The 21,067-nt window shown below is 46.5% G+C and overlaps 1 protein-coding gene across 1 annotated transcript in view; it reads left to right on the forward strand.

Annotated features, from left to right (window-relative positions):
• The window catches only part of LOC146808453 (transient receptor potential cation channel subfamily M member 2-like), a 2,757,229-nt gene that overhangs the window by 2,023,956 nt on the left and 712,206 nt on the right, over positions 1–21,067 (forward strand). The window contains exons 22-23 of the mRNA XM_085623562.1: positions 7,763–7,944; positions 17,790–17,883. Coding sequence (XP_085479688.1) covers positions 7,763–7,944; positions 17,790–17,883 — 276 coding nt within the window. The remainder of the gene's footprint in view (positions 1–7,762; positions 7,945–17,789; positions 17,884–21,067) is intronic.

Here is a 21,067-nt window from a genome sequence, read left to right on the forward strand (position 1 = left end):
GCAGGCCTTATCAATCCTGAAGGCAGAGTGCAGGGAATCATGTGGGACGGTGCTCTGGCGCGAGCTGAGCCCGTCGACGGCTTGCGGAACCAAGTCCTAATAGCCGTTCCATGGTGACGCGGGCCAACTACTTTTAATGCATTATAATCCTTGCGGTTATTTGCTAACTTTGGCCTCACATCACCTACACATGTCGAGTAAGGTGTCATACGAATGGGAATACGAACCCCTCGCCAGTCCTGGTGACGGGGTTAGCATTCCCCCCTTTTAGAGGGACACGACATGGAAGTAACCTTGAACCCCGGTTAAAGTTGACTCGAGCCTCAGCATCACAAAATGGATGCTGCCACCAGACACAAGTCTGACCTCCTGCTGCTGGGGGACCTTCCAGCAAGGGGAGCTTGGACAAAGGGTTTCCTGTCGAGGGCGGTGTTAGCACCGTCCCAGACAGGGTTTGTGTATCCCAGGTAGGCAGGGCTGAAAGGAAGGTGATTGCAAGTGGCACCCCGGTGCTCACTGTGCATAGCCCGGCTCAAACCAGTTTCGGGGGCACACCAGCCCCTGAGCTGGCGCGAAGCCGGACAAAGGATAGGGGTGTAACCACCCCCCTCCTGGCTCCACCCATAGGTAGAACCTAGTCACGGGCCAGCCCCTTTTCTTAGAATAAAGGTAGGAGCGCGTCCCCTTCCCAAATTGGATAATCAGATAATCGGATAACTCCGAATCACGAACCACTTTCCACGAAAGGAACTCTTGACTATTTCTGAAGACTCTCCCTTGTGGCTAAGGAGTAGCCACCCTGCACCAGCAGGCACCACCTAAGCGCTTGCGGTTTGCTGTAAGTCTCTCCTACGGATCAAGACTGCCCAGCTCGACGAGACCCGAGTTCCCTGCCATCTCTGACCTTTTACCTACCTCATCAGCCCAGCTGAGAGTCATAGGTGTGACGAGACCTGCGGGACCGGCTATCTTCAGAACCTGCACGACGCTTATCTAGCACGCCCACCGAGGGACCCTCGAGTGAGTGCACCTAGGGTTTGAGAAGCCCTAAACCCTGAGCAGCTCCAGCATCGAAGTCTGTCTCCCCAGCATCCACGAGATCTGCGTGGGGGCCCTTCCGCTCCTTGCTGTTCACCGCGTTGTTCGACCACTTGCCGACCGGCTTGTGGCCCTCTTCACGACGCTCCAAGATTATTTGCATCACCGGTCTGGTTGCTCCAGACTGGCTCTTGCTCCCCTTCAACAGAGGAGTACCACGGACCCTCCTGGTCCACTCCCGACGCCATCTTGACTCCCCCGCTTGGGTTGCCACTGCCAAGATCCGCTGCCCCTTCCTGGGCCCAGCATCATCGACAGCAGACACCTTCGTGGGACAGCTCGCCCTCCATCCTGGTCGCCGCCGCGCCTCCTGGTCCGAGGAACAGCCGAGTCCGACGTCACCCACTCACCTGGTCGAGGTGACTTCAGCCGGTACCCTCCTGGTACCCACACGATCGCTGGCTAGCGGTTGAGAACTGAGTCCCCTCTGCTTTCAGGTTTCCTTCATCACCGATCCAGGCTTGGATCGCTCTGAACATCGTCACTGGTCGCCTGCCAGCAACTTCTTCTTTCAGGCTCCTGAGACTACACGAGGACTCCCGCCATCTTGCCGAACTTCACGCAGCCGCAGCCTCCGGGCTAGGTAACTCGAGCATCTCGGTGCTCCATCGCAGGTTCGCTCTACAAGTGTCCAGTTCCTTTTTCGTTTAGTCCCACTGATCGGATCACTCCGGAATCAGTACCTCCAGACTCTAACCATTCGCATTTCACTATTAGTGTAGATGGTTTCTCGTGCCCCTCGGGCATTTGTGTAAATTGTGCAACTGAAGTATTTTCCTAAGAGTTTTGTAGTGTGCTTAGCTCCCTGACTCATAAAGAGCCAGGGTAGTCTTGTTATAAATAAATATCCTTTTATTTTCATAACAACTTGTGTGGTGTCCTTTCACTTGGTGTTCAAGGGGTATATGTGATGGTAAACAGCTGGCTTAACACGCCCTCTAGAGTTTAGCCTAAGACTGCTCGTATCCACGCTACTAGGATAGCTGGTCTATAAGGTTGACTTACAACCAATCATCAATAAGGGTCGTTTGGAATGATACACAGTGATCACTAGAATAGTGAGCACTACATATCAGGCCAACTTCTCACATGAAGTACATGCTATTTTGGATGCACAGATTGTTAGAATACACTGAGATGCAAGTAAATAGGGCTGACACCAAACACTGGTTGTGTAAAGACAGTCAATTTCAGCTGATCAGAGGAGAATGACGATTCTCCAATTATTATGCAGAGAGAATCTTGATTTCATTAAAGACAAACGGAGGCTAGCATTATGCAAATACTTTTATTTGCTGTACAAACATGCAGCCCTTTAAAGAATGTTATTACATCACAATAAGTAGAACATTAACAACATGACAAGTAGACTGTGCTGGTTCCAATCATCCTCTTGGGCTGCGATGACACAGCTATTCAACTTGAAATTCCAGTAAATCCAGTTAGTCTTTAACAATGTTATCTGAGGAGGAATACAAAAATTGAGTAGTGAAAAGAATAAATAGCCAGATAATTATCGTACATTAATGTATAATAATAATAACACATTAAGAGCATAAACAATAATCAACCCAAACCTCTCGGGGAGAGGAGGGTGGGATAATGCTAGCCTCCGTTTGTCTTTAATGAAATCAAGATTCTCTCTGCATAATAATTGGAAAATCGTCATTTCATTACAAGACCGGAGGCTATCATTATGCATGTTTAAAGCCATGTAGAGCTACACTGCTAACATGCTCTATTGGCCTCAAGTAAAACTTTGAGAAAGTACGTGCGTTAGACCAATCTGCTGCTTTAAGTATCTCGGGGAGAGATCCTCCTCCCCAAAACACTTTGCTAGCCATTGCACCTCTGGAGGAATGAGCTCCGAATCTAGACAGGTCCACTCCAGCCTCATGCATGATCGAGCGGATCCATCTCGATAGGGTAGCTGAAGAAACAGGTTTAAAAGGTTTGACATATGATAAGAGAAGTTGGTCGCAACCAATAGGTCTAAAAGTAGAAATCTTATTTTCATAGCATTTCATACAATTAACAACACATAGTTTTTCACATTCATGAAAGATAGGATAGAAGATGGGAATCTGACATTGTTTTGGTTCTTTTCCAGATATCAAAATGAACGCCTTCAGAGGAGTAAAATCTGTAAGAAAGTTCTAGAGCTCTAATATCGGATACCCTTCTAAAGGAAATCAGACACAGGAGAGTAGCCAGTTTCATTGATAATCTCTTAAGGGATAGTGAGCTGTTGATTGGCCAAGAAATGAAGAGATTAAAAATAAGGTTAACATCCCAAAGGGATTGATAGCGGGCCTTGGGGGGTCTCCTTAGACGGATACCTTTCATAACTCTTTTAATAAGTCAGTTGCTACCAATTGCAAGATTGTTAATAAGAGAATGACCAGAAGAAATTTCTGATCTGTAACAATTGATGGTTCTAAAGGAGAGACCTAGATCGAAAAGATAAGCAAGATAATTAGCTACTTGTTATAGATGACACTGAACGGGATCCAGATCCCTTTCCAGGCACCAACCAGACCATTTTCTCCAAACACCTTTGTATCTCTTTCTTGTACCTGGTGCCCATGAATCTTTTAGCTTCTCCCGAAAGGTCAGGATATCTTCCTGAATTCCTGATATCCTCCAAACAAGAAGGTTCATCTTGCCCTCTAAGACTAAAGGATGTTCTTCTCCGTCTGGACCCAGGAGTAGGCCTAAAGATGACGGGATCATCAGAGGAAAGTCCACCGCTAACTCCATTACCCCGGGAAACCACACCTGGGATTTCCAAAAAGGAGTTATCAGAATGATTGAGCAAGCCTCGAGTCTGACCTTCCACAATATTCTTTGAATCATTGAGAAGGGGGGAAAGGCGTAAGCTCTGATCCCTTCTCAAGATTGGATAAAGGCCTCTACTCCCGAGGCATAGGGGTCCGGCCTCCAACTGAAGTATCTCTCCACTTGGTGAGTCAATCTGCTGGCAAACAAATCTAATTGGAATGGGCCCAAAATTTTTGGGGATCAGAGAAAAGATCTCTGGATTCAATTTCCAGTCGCTTGAATCGTGAAGGAAACGAGAATTCCAATCTGCCCTCAAATTTTGAGATCCGGGAATGAATTCTGCTCTCAAAGTGATCTTTTGGTTCCAACAAAAATACCATATTCGCTTGGAAATATCTGAGAGATTTTTGGATCTCGCTCCACCAAGGCGATTTATATAAGAGACAGCTAAGAAGTTGTCCAAGCGGATTAGGGTATTTGAGTTCTTTAGAAGCTCATAAGAGCATTCAGAGCTGCTAACATTTCTAGGGAATTTATGTGGAGAGATTGTTCTTCTATGGATCATCCCCCCCCCTGTCTCTAAATTGTTTAGGCGAGCACCCCAACCATGGTTGCTCGCATCTGATTCTAACATAAAATCTGGAAGATTCCCGAATATAGCTTTCCCATTCCATGATTGGAGATTTTTCAACCACCAATGAAGATCCTCTCTCGCGTCTTCCGAAAGAGGAAGGGAGTCTTCATACCAAAGGCCCTTTCTCAGGCCCAGTGCTTTTAATCTTTGGAGACCCCTGTAATGAAGAAAACCTGGTGAGATAGCTTGAATGGAGGAAGAGAGGAGTCCTAAAACTCTGGCCAAATCTTTTAGTCGGATAGAATCTTTGGAAAGGATAAGGGAAACCTGTTTTTTTATTTTGATAACCTTCTTGTGGGGAAGGATTAGGTTTGAATGAATAGTGTTTACATTAAAACCAAGGAATTCTAGTTCCTGAGAAGGGGTCAGAATAGATTTCTCCATGTTAATAACGAAGCCCAGGTCTCGAAGAAGGTCCATGGTAATATTTAGATGTTTCGTGATTTCTAATTGGTCTTGACACATGATGAGAATATCGTCTAGATAGATTATTAGGCGAATCCCTCTCTCTCTGAGGTGGCTGACCACAGGACGTAGTACCTTGGTGAAACACCAAGGGGCTGATGATAGACCGAAGGGAAGACACTGGAATTCGAAAAGAGTTCCTTTCCAAGTAAATCGAAGGTACTTGCGATATTCTTTGTCCATTGGGCTGGTCAAATAGGCATCCTTCAGGTCTAACTTTACCAGCCAATCTTTTGTTTGCAAGATGTCCCTCAGAAGGCGGATACCTTCCATTTTGAAATGTCTATGTTAAAAATTGATTTATATATTTAAGGTTTATGACGGGACGCCAACCTTTGTCCTTCTTTTTTACAAGGAAAATCGTACTTATGAAACTCTTTGATATTTCTGAAAAAGGAATTTTTATAATAGCTCCTTTGTCTAACATTTGACGAATTTCCATTTCTATTAATTTTGAGTTCTCCTTGTCTAGAGTAATCTCTTTTGGAAAATAGTAAGTTTCGTCAAGGGAGTAATCCTACCATAAATTGGTAGAAGAGCTGAAAAAAGGAAGTACACACTTAAAATACAACATGCCTATAATCCCAGAGCCAATGTAAGTGTAAGATGATATAATATTAACAAACTATGTATATGATGATACAATGTTGTTAAACGAGAAAGACAAATCCACTCAATTAAAGAAAGAACACCAGTAAGGAAATAAAAGGTACTTAGCTGTGTCAGGGCAGCAAACAAAAGAGGATGATTGGAACCAGCACAGTCTACTTGTCATGTTGTTAATGTTCTACTTATTGTGATGTAATAACATTCTTTAAAGGGCTGCATGTTTGGGCAGCAAATAAAAGTATTTGCATAATGCTAGCCTCCGGTCTTGTAATGAAATTAAACTTCATGTATTGCTTTCGCCAGGACACTTGTGAGATGAGTCTCTTTCACAATAAAACTTCCTAGGTTGGCTATTATGTTAAAATGAGTAGCAAGATAACACATGGTTACTTTGTCCCTCTGTGGATATAGGAAATATAGATTTGGGGTTTTTAGTAGGTAAACAACAACATGATGTCTGCCCAGTGGATGAAGACTCACCTAAAACAGATAAAAGAATAGATCATTTTGGAAGTCTGGACCTTCCAGATATTTGAGGGGGGACTATACATCAGCCAGGGCTCCTTGTATTGTCCTCTCTTTTGGGATCTTAATTTTGTCTTATGCGGTTGATACGCAACTGGTCTTTTCCCTTTCCCAGAGACGTGGTTCCGCATCCTACCCAATAGGCTCCTGTGTAGAGACTGTTGCCAAGTGGATGAAGAGCTCCTGTCTCAAATTAAACTGAGACGAAACAGTGCAATGATCCTAGGCAACAGTCCCAATCCATCCTTTCATTTGGGCTGGCCAAGCTGCCTAGGTCCCCCCTGCTCCAAAATCAGCCGTAAAGAGTTTAGGAATGTGGCTGGATAAATCGCTTACATTTGACTCCCAAGCTGTAAAACGTGCCGCTACTTGCTACAGTATGCTGATGTTGCGCAAAATTCTCCCTCTTACCTCGAAACGGCAGGTAGTCCAGGCTTTTATTCTCTCTAGCATGGGCTACGGCAATTCACTTTATTTGGGAGCAGCCAAAGCCACACTAAAGAAATTGCAGAATCTGCCACTCGGACGCTGCCAACATACCGAGACATGAGTCTGCCCGACAAGCACTATGCATTCTCCACCGACTGCTGGTGGCTGAGAGGATTACATGTAAGTTGACCTGCACCGCCCATAGGGCAGCTCGTAATAAAGGGCCTTCGATCACTCGCTCACCCAGGAGATCGCTGCTCTTCTAACCCTATTTGGCTATGATCCCTGTCATTAAGAGAGTAAAACATGTAGGGCGCGCTTTCTCATATAATGCAGGGAAACTGTGGCAGAGCCTCACTTATTCTTTTTGATCAGTCAAAAAGGAACTTGCTTTCCGGTAATCACTGAAAACCTGGCTTTTCCAGAATGACTCTCTGTAATTTCCTCTTAAGTTTGAGTGCCACACTTCCTTCACTGTGAGGCCTATGGGCATACAAGTGCTAAGAATGTGATAGAATAGATAATATAAGTAATGGATAGTAGTGATAGTCCAAGAATGTTTCTGCACTCTGCCTTATTCTTCTCTGAGTCCCTGTTGCCTTTCTCTTGTTTGTTCCTGCTCTCTTTTGCGTTCCTTTCCATGCTTTTCCAGGTATATTGCTTGCTCTGTTTTCAGCTCTCTCTCTATTTCTACTGTGTACATTTCTGCTTCGAGTCACTCTGTTTGCCTCTTGAGGGTTTAGCCATTCTGGGTTTCCTGCTTTTCTTTTGTCTGAATTCTTCTCATTGCTCTTATAATCACTTGTTATAGTCAAGAGACAACCCATGTAGCGAATGCTATGTTCCTTTAGAAAAAGTAGTTGTAGTATTATAGAATACCTCTGTCACTTAGTTTCCATGTCTTTGTCCTGTTTCTCTTGATGCATCTCTTATATCTTCTACCTCTCAATTATTTGTGCTGTCACTTTCGCAGACCATCTCTAACTGTATGCATCCTGTTTGTGATGCCTTGGTTGGTTCTGCAACATCTGCTTCTCAGTTTCATACTATTTATGTTATTCTGTTCCTTTGCTTTGTCTCGCTATGGGTTCTTCTATGTAGGCTCTTATTCCCGTCTTTTATTCAGTTTCAGGTTTTTTTTGCGCTTTTCTCCTTCTTTTATCTTTCTCTACTTGTTACACAGTCTCATGTTTTTATAATTGTCATCCTGCTTTTTTTCAGTAATACATTTGCAGAGGTGGAAGATCACACAGATGAGGTCTGGAGGTTTCAGCGTTATACCCTGATTACGGATTACCACAACAGACCCTTTGCTCCACCTCCATTCATTATCTTTTGTCATTTGTACATATTTATTAGATACATCTGCAGACTACACCCTTCTAAAGGCAGAATACAGCTCTGTAAGTACGGATTTCTTAACCAGTCTCAAATTCATTGTGAGCATTTCTATGATTCATTTGACTTCTATGAGAGTTGTATTATTTTAGCAGGTTTCTTTTAGTAAAGTTCAGTATTTTAAATTGTTATGGCAAAGTCCTGTCACTGAAGACGTTTAGGAATAGTGACTGGACTGTGTTGCTGACATCTGTCAAGTGGGGAGGATGTTTCTTGTCAGTGGAAAGTGTGAGAGTATTTTGGTTCCATGGATGAGGCAGACTGAAACAGTGGAGGTCAGCGTAAGTCTCAGGTGGTTCAGATTGTCACAGTGGCGGATGCAGGTGTGGTGGTGGTTGTTGAACCAGAGCATTGCTGCATAGCACTTCAGACCACCTGAGGCCAGGTGTTGGGAATCTGGTACATGATTATTGGGAGGTGGTTCCAGAATTTGGTGGAAATTATTAGGAATGATCTTCTGTCTAGATGGGTTTTTCATAAATGTCGAGGCACAGGAGGATGGGTGGTGCCCCACAAATGTCATGTTGGTACATTGTGGCATAGTTACTGCCTAAGCTAGTCATCTAGTCCAAAATAAGTGCTGAGTAGTATGGAAAGTCCACTCTTTAAGCCTTTTGAAACCAATTTAGTAAGTTAATATCTGAAAAGATATGATTGTTGAAGTGTGCCAGACTCCTCTTGTATAGTTTTTCATGTGCCAGTGGAGGTCTACGAACTTGTCTTAAGACCTTGGCGCAGCACATTTGCACAGTGGCATTGCTAAATAACTACGACAAGTAGAGATAACATATTTTGGCAAAACGTTAAAGTAAGCTAAATGAAGATGTGTCTTGTTAGACAGTGATGATGTATTTCTGATGCGTGCATCTGCCCACAGATTTCTCAATTTAGGAGCACTTCTTCCAGGCTTCAAACTGCTTCCATGGCCCCTTTGGTTACTGACCAGCTATGTGGCCATCCATATATACTTTTGCAAAGCACTACTGCATCGCCTATCTCAAAGAAACACGTAGTGATAGACTCCTTACCTTAGAATTACCCCCAGGTGTCAGAGTGGATCCGGAATGTTTTCGTCAGCAGTACCCCTGTGCGTCGGAAGGTGACGTGGTGCGGCTCCGCTGCTGGCATCGTGATCGCCGCTATTACGTTGCGGCAGCTACTTAGACGCTGCCCTCGCACGCTGACGTCAGTTCTTTTTATTTCCACGCCAGCAAGCGCCGATCCGGAGAGACCGGTACCCCCAGTCAATTTTTAGGTCTCGCTGGCGTTGCAGCGCGAAGCGCTGCCGCCAACGATTAACTATTGTTGCCGTGATGCCTCTCAAGGGAGACAGACCTGTGCACGAGCCGATTCTGGTCCGGGCACGAGCCTATTCTGGTCTGTGAACGCGCTTCACGGTGTGCCCGGACCAGAATCGGCTCGTGCACAGGTCTGTCTACCTTGAGAGGCATCACGGCAACAATTGTTTTGGCGGCAGGTCCCTTTCACCCTCCCCAAATATAATTTTCTGTTTCTTCCCCCTTGCACTCACCTGCTGTTGGACTGCCCTTCTCCGGTGATGCTCTTCACCCCCTCTGCTGCTGCTTCCGCTGCTCCGGACCCTCCATGCTTCTTTCCTTGGGTTTGGCGGGTTCCCGGAAAGCGCGTGACTCCCCCTGGTCACAGTCCAATTGCAAGACCCCAGCAGCACGCATGGGCCAATCACTAGCCGCCTGCTACATGGGCAGCCAATGACAGACAGACTAGGTGAGTGTTGCGCGCACGCCGCGCTGTTTTCTACAGGGCCGCGGAGTAGGGGTCCGGCTGCATGTCCTGGAGCTGGCTCTTCAGCTTCATCCGGAGAACGAGAGGATCATCCCCCGCACGCCCAGCTAGATTCCTCACCGAGGCAGGTTATTTGTGCCTTTCTGCCCTCTGCTCCTCTCGTCTTTTGTGCCCTTCTGCGCCACTCGTTTTTGTGCCTTTCTGCCCTCTGTTCCACTCGTTTTTTTCCCTTTTGGTTTTTGTGCCTTTCTGCTCTCTGCTCCTCTCGTCTTTTCTGCCCTCTGTTCCACTCGTTTTTTTGTGTCCTTCTGCCGTCTGTTCCACTCGTTTTCCCCTCTTTTTTGTGCATTTATGTCCTCTGTTCCACTCGTTTTCCCTCTTGTCTGTCTGGGCACCTATGCTGTGGAACTCTGTCCCGATATCGATCAAGACCGAATCTGAATTACATCGCTCCATGAAAGCATTAACCCAACATAGCAGCCTTGCTTCCTTTGCAGCACTTAAAACCTTCCCGTTGACGCTTTTGACTTAAAATGTAAATCCTACCCGCCCACCTCTAAATTCAGAATCGGATTTTATGTTGAGCCACCATAGACTGCAGGAGTTATTTTTGTCTTTCTTGTTTGAACTTGGTATTCATGGGCTACATTTACACGCCTTTCTCCACATAATCATAAACCCTGACTCAGAATCATCGGCTTATATCATTCTTATTTCCATTAATGAACACTAAGCAACTGGCATAAAACTGTTATTGCCTACTCTATGGGAAGCCGTTCACGTCAAAATTACAGATCCCCATATGGGGATCTGTAATTTTGACATGAACGGCTTCCCATACTACTCCTCCTTCCCCTGTCACTATCATTTTATGAATTATTTTTAATTCTTTGTGATTGCTTTAAATGTGGTTATTGGACCGCTATAAACCACTCCGGATGTAAAGGTACGCAAGTTTCTATGACCGCATTATGCAAGTAATTAAATGTGGCAATTCATTTTGCGATCCGAATAAGAATATTCAGCTAGCCATCTTTGTAGTTTAGTTTGATTAAACAGAAATCCTAATCAATAAAGGTACAGTATATTGACAAGTATATGCATGCATTTATTTTGATTAGCTGTCTTTAATGTATGCTGTCGAACTTCTAAATGCGCGAAGGACTAGGAACATCCTGTGATAGCTGCAGTTGGGGAGCAGTAGACTTCGCATACAGACCGCATCGCAAGTCATTCACGCGCGAGCGATAGTGCTGCGTCACGTGCTCTGACTGGATTATCGTGTTTGCTGCGAGCCCGTTACCGGCTCCTAAGTAACAAGCCGCTTTAACTCGTGTCTGCAATGTAAGAGGGGATGAAGATTTAACTCGTTTCTGCAGTCGGCAGCGTAAGAGGGGATGAACCTATTATGTTTTCCCCTGATTGTGTAGTGTGCGCCTCTCCAATGAATGTCTTCCTGCCCTCTGGATTAAAAAGAAAGCGGGTAAAATGTATTGTTCAGTAAATGCACAGGTCCTGGAAAACCGCGGCCTCTTGATAAGGCAACTGCGTCTTCTCTTCATTAAACTACGTCTCACAAGCAATAATAGATCAAAATTTGTGTCTAAAACTGTAAGGTGCACCCTCCGTTTGTATATGATCTTCATAGTTGTGTCAAAACGATAATTCATGAGCACATGACGCACGTGCTAATCAATTTGTGAATTTTAATGTTTGCCATTTGTGGTCAACGTTCTCCTTCATTACTCCATGCTAATTGTCACACGGCCCGGTGCCTCGCATCTAGAATTGATATGAAAAATAATAGTTGATTATTATTATTTTTTTTTCATGAAGCATTTTATTGGAATTTATGGCTCACAAATGTAGTAAAACTGCACGATGATCATTCAGGTGGCTTAGAAAAAAGCAACATTGCAGGCGGGTACAAGATCTTGGACCTGGCCTTCCGCTTCCAGTACATTTCCGCACTGTAATTACTGCAGCTTAGCATCGTGATCCATCCCATATGTCACTATACTGGTCTCCTAATCTGGATCATGGTGGTAAAACATCATGTGGGTATAAGCGGACATTGGTCAGTGTACGCCATGCGTTCAGATCTTCATTTTACGCCGATGTTCCGTTCCTCTGCTTATTAAAGTACATCTTTACTCTAAAAGACTGACTTGTGTGGATAGTTTCATAAACGAGCACAGGGAAGCAGGTATAGAGCCAGTAAGCAATGTATGTGTGATCGCCCAGTCATCTTTCTCACTCTATGCATTAGGTCTACCCAATGTGTTGCAACCTCTGGACAGGTTCATTTTGCTGGTTAAAATCAAGCTACCCCATAACTCCTCCCAACCTCTCTGACCTCTAAACCATGCGTCTGTATGAGACAGATATGATTTTGTAACGTAGTTTCTTTAAGATAATTTCTATGTAGGAAATTAAAGTGTGTACTTAAAAAGGGCATTGCTAGATCATTTGGTAACACAAACAAATTACTTTTCCCAAACTATATCTGTCAGATGTCTGTTGCAGCTATGTTCCCAAAAAGACCTAATCTACACAAGGCCTTACGGGGGCAGGGATAAAAATCAAGGAAAAATACACAAAGGGGGTGTTTAAAGAAAAGGTGGGTTTTAGGTTCCTCAAGTTAGTATGCCAGTTTCATCAAGGAGAATTTGTTACAGAGATTCATGGACGTAGAGCAAGGCCCATGTTCTTGTCTTTTTTTTCCCTTTGTTTTGAGACTTAGTCTTATGTTGTTGTCTGCCTAAGGCTGAGCATTTTGCACAATGGTATTCAGGTATGCTAATGTTGATCGATTTGTGTGTAAACATAGGGACTTGAACTTGATATCAGTCAAAAGCGTTTACCAGCAGAGGTTCTAGAACGTGGACGTGGAGTGGCCATTTTTGTGCTGACCAGTTTTAAGCCAGGAGACAGAATTGAAGACAACAGTTAGTGAATTATTAGGAGTCTCTGACAGGCCCTTGTACAGGTCTTGGCCCTGACCAATGTGCGATAGGATGAGCATGTGTCCTTCCCGCTGTTTGAAATTGAGTGGACTTCAAGGCTGGAAAGCCAGCTTTTCTTTGTCCTGAAAAACGTTGGCCTCTTATTCTAAATGGTGTCCTCTGTCAGGGTACACGTCTAGCACCTTTTTTACACTGGAAGTTCATTTTTTCCCCTCAAGCATATGCATTTTGTTTAGCGAGGTTGGGTTGAAAGTCCTTTGCAGAGCACCTCTGTCACCAGACAGCTGGGCTCATGGCTCCACAAAGCAAGGTTATCTGTGGGATGCAGTTCTATCCCCTTTCTGCAGCAGACAGTTTGTCCTTTTTCCAGACAGTCTACAGCTCTGTTTGCATGATTCTTGCCTATGTTGACCCCAACTGGAAGGAAGCTAGCAATGAAAGATCCCAACACTTTAGTCATTTACACCCATCCTTCTGAGTAAGGCCTGCCACCAGTCCATGAGGTTACTAGTGCACTCACATGGGTTTGTACCTAGTATTTAATCTAGCCGTGCAGACAGCCATGTGTATTCCACAGGTTCATCTCTGGATCTGATTTCAGATAGTGCCTGAATGGAGGAAGCATGAGAGTGTCCATTTGGAGAACCTTCCAAAACAAGCATTTGCAATGCAATAGGTCTCGCATTTATACGAGTTTGAGCTATTGGCATTGTAAATGACAATGCCTTTTATTTATGTTTTAAAAACCCACACATAAATAAAAGGCATTGCCATTTACAGTGCCAATAGCTCAAACTCTTAACAACTGCGAGACCTATTGCATTGCAAATGCTTGTTGACTGAGTTGTTTTAGGCCTTTTTGTCTCTTTTTCGAGTCGATCGACTCCTGGTGCTGTAGGTATGCCTGGCTTCAAGTATTGCAGGGACTGTCATCTCATGATGTCGGTGACGGACCCCAAGCCGTGCCCAGACTGCCGGGCCATGGCGCTGAAGACTTTGCGGGAGCGGTCCCGAAAGTTGCTTGAAGTCCAGCAGTCGGCTCTGCGCCGCTCAAGGTCCCGGTCCCGTTGGAGGTCGAGGGACTGGTCCCGGAGCCACCACCATCGTTCGTCGGGATCGAAGTCTTCGCACTCGGGGTCAGGTAAGGTGAAGCATCGAAGAAGCGCCATCACTCTCCAGCTTCCCCTCGCCTGTCGCGCGACGCAGCTGAGGGTGCTGGTGGTGCCTCCCCTGCAGCTAAGGCAGAGCCTAAGCAGTCACTGTCGGCCTACCCGCCCTTCCCGGGTCTGTCGGCGACTCCGGCCCAGCTGCAGGAATTCCTGTCGGCCATGGCTCGGCTCTTTGGGCTGCTGGGCACCGCCAGCGGGCCTTTGGCCGACTGGGGGTCCTCACCCTTTACTGTCGGCAGCTCCGGCATCGCTGTCTGCTCTGGCCCCGGCGCCGCAGGACCCCCAAGGATCCAGACCTGGATCCCGGTCGACGTCAGTTGACCTTGTGACACCTCCACCGACGTTGACCCCACCGGCACCACCTCTGACATCGCCCGTACCACTGGACGAGGTCGTCCCCGGTTTCAGCCCTGATGTGGACATGGCGCCTGAACGGGGTCACTCGACGACGATTCCGACGACGATGGGGCCTTTCTACCCCTATGTCCAGTCTCCTTATTTTCGGCCTGTACATCAGCCTTCGGAGAAAGGGTAGGACTGGGAGAGGTCTGAGGACCCTCTCACAGTTCAATGTGAGTATGACCCGGACTGGGCAGAGGAGCTGGGGGATGCCAATGGTCTTGATACCTCTCTTGACCTTGGCATGCTAACTCCTCCTACCGTGGCTACGGAGGAGGGTGCAAGTTACGCAGTATTGTTGCGTAGGGTGGCCGAGGCCCTCTACCTTGAACACCCTACAGTGACGGTCAGGACTAACCTCCTGACAGAAGTGCTTTAGCCGGCGGCTATCCCTGCGGAGCTACTGCTGCCTTTTAATGATGCCCTTTCAGACTTTTTTTGGTCACCTGGTCCAGGCTCAACACAGGGGCTCCTGTGGATAGGAACGTGGCCCGACGCCATCGCCCGGCCCCAGGCGACCCCTTTTCCTCGACCAACACCCCACCCCTGGGAGCTTGGGTGTTCAAACCTCCACGTCCCAGAGCAGATTCCCTACCGCACCCCCGGACAGGGAATCCAAGAGACTAGAACAGTTCGGTAAGATTTTCCGCCAGTTCAGGGCTGCGGTCTGTGAACACCGCATGCCTCTTGGGCCGTTATTCCCACTCTGTGTGGGATTCGGTGGTGCAGGTGCTGCCTCAGTGTCTGGAGGAGGCGCGGACAGTGCTCTCTCAAGCTATTGCTGAGGGGAGAGATGCAGCAAAGTTCACAATTCGATGTGACCTTGACACCGCCGACTCGCTGGGCAGAGCGATTTCCCCGACAGTGGTGCTCCGTCGCCACGGCTGGCTGAGGGCTACAGGTTTCTCTGGGGATGTCCAGAACACCCTGATGGACATGCCCTTTCATGGCATTCGCCTTTTTGGCAACAAGGCAGATAGTGCGTTGGAGCGTTTGAACGCCTCCGCCTTCTGCTTTTCGCTCCTTTTGTGGCCACAGAAGGGGCGCCCGACACGTTCGCTTCAGGAATACAGGCTAACGCAGCAACAGTCTCAGCGCGGACGTGGAACCTGCCGAGGCGGTTCAGGGGTTTTCACCACGACCACCACTGCCCCAAAACCTTCCTAGTCCAGTTTTTCAGGCCCATCAAATGCCACCTCCCCCACTGGCGCACCATCACTTCGGACAGGTGGGTTTTACAAATAGTCTGAAGGGGCTTCTCCCTCCCCTTCGAAACTACCCCTCAAGCCATGCCACCCCAGCACCACCGCACGTCGGGGGATCACTTGACGCTTCTTCAACAGGAAATTGCATCCCTCTTGGCCAAGGGGGCCACCGAGCGCGTTCCTGCGCCAGAAGTAGGACCTGATTGTTATTCCCACTACTTTCTGGTGCCCAAGAAGGACAAGGGCCTGCGCCCTATCTTGGACCTCAGGGATGTCAATTGCTTCCTCAGGAAGGAGTAGTTCAAGATGCTAACTCTGGCTCAGGTCTTGTTTGCCCTCGACCCTGGAGACTGGATGGTAGCGTTGGACCTGCATGATGCATATTTCCACATTCCTGTCCTGCCGGCCCACAGGTGTTACCTGCAGTTTACGGTAGGCCATAAGCACTTTCAGTTTACCGTGCTCCCCTTTGGCCTTACCAGCGCCCCATGGGTGTTCATGAAAGTGATGGCGGTGGTCACAGCTCATCTGCGCAGATCCGGGGTTCCAGTCTTCCCCTATCTCGATGACTGGCTGTTGAAGGTGGGCTCGCCCCAGACAGTCATCTCACACCTCCAGACTACTTCCGACCTCCTGCATTTCCTGGGGTTCTCCATCAATGTGCCGAAGTCGCACCTGATTCCCTCTCAGAAGCTCCTCTTCAACGGAACGGTTCTGGATACGACGCTCTTTCGGGCCTATCATCCCTAACGGCGAGTCCAGGATATTCAGGCTATGATTCCGATCTTTCAGCCTCTATCCTGAGTTTCGGTAAGGAAGACCCTGAGGCTGCTGGGCCTCATGGCCTCCTGCATCCTGCTGGTCACTCATGCAAGATGGCATATGCGGGCTCTGCAGTGGGACCTGAAGTTCCAGTGGGCGCAGCATCAGGTGAACCTGTCCGATTACATCCATATCAACAGCTGCAGTGGTGGCTCACAAACCGGCATTGGGTCAATGGTAGATCCCTCTCCCTTCCCCAACCGGAGCAGACAGTGGTGACGGATGCGTCCCTCCTGGGATGGGGGGGCCACATGGGAGAGGTGGAAATCAGAGGCCTCTGGTCTGTGGCGGAGTCCAGGCTCCATATCAACCTTCTGGAGCTTCGGGCGATCCTACTTGCACTGAAGGCATTCCTTCCCCCTGTCAAGGGGAGAGTAGGGCAGGTGTTCACAGACAACACCACCGCTATGTGGTACCTCAACAAACAGGGTGGGGTGGAGTCGTGGACCCTATGTCAGAAGGCTCCGCGCCTCTGGACATGGCTGGAACATCAGGGCATTTCCCTGGTGGTTCAACACTTGGCAGAATCACTGAATGCCAGTGCGGACTAACTCAGCCGCAGGTGCATGATGGATCACGAATGGTGTCTTCACTCGGACATGGCATAAGGTCTCTTTCAACAGTGGGGAGAGCCTTGGTTAGATCTATTCGCCACCGAAGAGAATGCACGTTCTGCGCGTTGGAATTTCCATGGAAACACTGGCTAGGCGACGCTTTTCGTCGCGAGTTGGGTCTGTTGTATGCCTTTCCGCCTATACCACTTCTGCCCAGAGTGCTGAAGACGATCAGGCGCAACCGGGTCCAAGTCATTCTTTTGGCTCCAGACTGGGCTCGAAGAGTTTGGTATCCCAAGCTACTCAGTATGATCATCGATCCCCCAGTCCGACTGCCTCTTCGGGAGAATCTTCTGTTGCAGCAGTGGGGGACGTTCCTCCACCCGAACCTGTCTCCACAACTTTGCGTGGGGATTGAGCGGCGGCAGTTGATTATTTTCAACTTGCCTCCTGAAGTCTGTGATGTCATTCTGGCAGCCAGGCGTCCCTCCACTAAGTTGGTATACGCCTGCATGTGGAACAAATATGTGGCATGGTGCACAGCAAATGCTGTGGATCCCCTTTCTGCCCCTCTTTCAGAAGTACTATTGTTCCTTCTTTCGTTGGCCCAGCAGGGCTCTGCTCTGGGCACTATCAAGGGCTATCTTTCTGCTGTTTCGGCCTTTCTCAGGCTCCCTGATAAGCCCTATCTTTTTATGTCCCCTGTTGTAAATAGATTCCTCAAAGTCATTACTCATCAATAAATAAAATAAGCACATGAGCAAACATCACCTAGATAGCCACATGTACCCTGAATAGATATTTTTTAATTGACCAAAATAATAGTTAAAAAAAATACATACTGAGTACAACCAACAGCATTAGCAATTTGTTTGCGCCCTGAAGAAGCCCCATGCTTATACCTATGTAGGATGGGTGTGCTTCAACTACTGTGCCAGCTCGCTTGTAATGATTTAGGTTTTCTCTTACAGTGCGAAAGTTGAACAAGTCGGAGACTTCGTTTCTTCTGTCCTGGGAAGCTAAGATGAGAGATCTGTACCTCAAGAAAGTGAGGTCAACTAAAAGGTAAGACACATTCACACCTCCAATGGACTTTGTGCTTATTTGCAAAAGGCATATGGTCAGCGCAAGAGGGCAGACCAAGAAAGCTGCAGTGGTGGCCAATGTTGAAATAAAACCCATCCTCACTTCTAGAGATGGAGGCGGCTGACTCTGAACATCATCCTACCCCCCCCACCCTACCCCACTCATGCACATTGCACGCCTAACAACTTGCATTCACTCACTCAACTCCTCCCATGAAGTTTCCTATCACTGTATAGTCCTTATGTTAAAAACTCCTCTGTCCGGATTAAGCCGGACATATGGGAGGCAAGGAACCACTAGGAGGTTAATGGGAGGGGACTACTTCAGGGCTTCACGAACTCAGGCCCAAAACAGCAAAGTGACTGTTTCTTAAAGCCGCAGCCTGCTCCAGGATGTAAATGACTTTAGGTCATTTTTGTATATTGATGAATTAGTGCTCAACTCTGTTTTAATCTCAGTTTTGTGTATCCCAGCCTGTTTTTTTCCAGATTGTTGGCCATGAAAATCCCAAACCTGATGATTTTATGTATTTTACTTGAGTGTTTCAGTAGCTTGAATGTATTCTATTGTTAATTTCGCTCATGTTGTGCTTGCTTTTAGACTCTATTGCTTTTGTACCTAAAGTATTTATGAAATTGACATGTAAAAGTATTTTTTCTTCACCGTTGCTTTTAAAGCGAAAGAACACCCAAACCACCCTGAAGCTGTTCAGGCTGCCCAATGCACATGCTCCCTCACAGCAATATGGGCTGATACTAAAACATTTTGCTGTGTTTTTTAGGCCCTAGTCAACCTATCTCTATCAAATAATCAAGGAACACACACTGAGTTATCAGTCATATCGAGAAACACAGCTGTAATTTGGTACACGTTTAACATAATTAGGACACGGCTTTAGTGGGAGTCACTAAACATCAACTAATGACAATATTGTTATCAATAAAAGGTGTTGAAAAGGCCCAAAAGTATGAATACCATAGTTCTGACATTTGTAAACCAAATCCACCTCAACGGTGCGTGCTAAGGTTAGGGTAGTAGAACTTAATTATGATAGGCTTACTGCTTCCAGATGGGTCATTTGAGGAGTTCCTTCAACCTCTGTTTTAAAGGCCCCGAGGGATCTGGAACCATTGAAAGGTCTGGTGCATGACTGTGGTATCAGTATCTGTACGCACGGCAGTGACGCCAGTTATATCTCATGGTCAGAAGCCAGAGTCCATTGCCCCTGTGGTGAGCTCTCAGTGATTGAGGTTTGGAAGTTCCTCCTCTCCCAAAATAGAATAGTTACAAATCTCCTCAGGAAAAGCCTTAGTGGTGGCTGTTCTGGCCAAGGATAACATTCTCCCAACCCTCCTTGAGTGCATCTTGAAAGTCTTGAGGATCTCTTTTTGGACACTGAGTGGTCCCTTATCCAACTGTAATATCTCAGCTTAGTGTTTTCTGTCACATGAGGTGCAATCTGTGTGATACTGACCTTCTGTTGAACATTATAGCTTGAGCTTAATTGTTTTTTGTTGTGAGTCATTTCGCTCAGTTCTGGTATATTATAATGCCGACTATTTCCACCGGCGTGCTAGGGCAGTGGAAGACTTCTTTTTCAAAAGAACACATAGTCAATGTATTGAATTGGAGGTGATAGATGCCGTGTTTCAAAAGTGCAAACCCAGCTTCCATAATGTATATAGGCCAACTTTTGTCTCTGCTAGTCATATATGGATATTGCAGAAGGAACATTGTTCCAACAAAAGGTATCTGTGTTTAAACAAGAAAACCGACACTGAAAACCTTTATGGGAGAGAGAACACATAGATGAAAGGGTCTGTTAGATTGAAAGTGTTCAAGAATGAAAGCCCTGCACTGCTGCTTTAATGAGCCTGCGGGTCCCATCGCCAGCATGCACTGTACCAGCAGTTGCCTCACAGGCTCTTTTATTTTTTCTGCTCTATGCTGTGAGGATCTTAGAACACTTCAAATGATATTTACCCTACGGGATTGACGTTTCCACCTTAGGTGTATGGTTATTTAAACATTGAATATCTTAGACGCGTTTGAAGCTTTATTTTTCCAACTCTGTAGAGTTTTCTCCAAAGAGTGCCTTCACTTTTTCGAAAGTGTCCATCTTGTTGAGGGAAGATGGCCATCTGTGACCTACTTACCCTCATCGGATTCTGTTAAGGGGTGGAGATTTGGTCAAAAGATGAGAAAGAGAGCCCTAATGTACTGCGAAGGCTTTCACAGAAGAGGGAAGTTGGAAGATCTCAGGGTGGAGGAAGAAGAAAGAAACACACCAGGGGGGCAGGGAATATGTGCACTCACCCAGCGATGTCACAAAAAAGAGAGATTAAGGGGGGAGAAGAGAAACTGTTGTCATTATCACCATTGAAGTCATTCCCACCATGCCTGAGTACGCTCTTTGACCTCATACCTATCATGGTCGAAGCATTGCTTTGCACCGTCGCAGGTCAGTTCTGGGGCAGCTACAATGTTGATGCTGAAGAAAGGACTCAATCCGCCAAAGAAGTTGTGTACTCCAAGGCATCTGATGTCAAAGTGCACTCAAAATCAAGACACGCAGTGATGAGCCATTCTTCACCGCACTCAAGGAGGTCGATTTCAAGACACTTACCATTGAGAAGGTTAATGTCTCAATGTTGATATGGTCAATGGCACCAGGTTTGCCCCACTCTTCTTCTTAGCATCTTTCTGTCTCTGCTTCACCACCACTCGCACAGTTGCCATCAGGACCACCTAGTACGGTAATCCCTGCAAAAGATCCTCTTTTGGTTCGACTTCTGCCTTTGACTGTTCAACATGAACATGTGATGGTTTCCATCGGCACTTCAGTGTCACTAATCGTGAAGATTGCCTTATGTTCAACCATCATTTCCTTCTTGGGCCCTAGATCATCCCAATCCTCCTCCTACAGGTTCCACCAAAAGGTGTAAGAGGAAAGGACACCTTCTAATTCATCTGTAAAACACTGTTAGCACCAGGACTGCAAATATAGCTCTAACTCCCATGAATGAACTTCAATTCAAACGCATCTTTTTATTGCCCATATACTAATAGTGAGATTAGCTCATGGGTGATGTAGCTAAGATCTTTCACAGTCTTGGACAGATTAAAAGACGATGTTTTGGAAAGTTTCTGTCACCATGTTTAC

The sequence above is a fragment of the Triturus cristatus genome, chromosome 8 (genome assembly GCF_964204655.1).
Source record: "Triturus cristatus chromosome 8, aTriCri1.1, whole genome shotgun sequence".
Classification (NCBI taxonomy): Eukaryota; Metazoa; Chordata; class Amphibia; order Caudata; family Salamandridae; genus Triturus; species Triturus cristatus.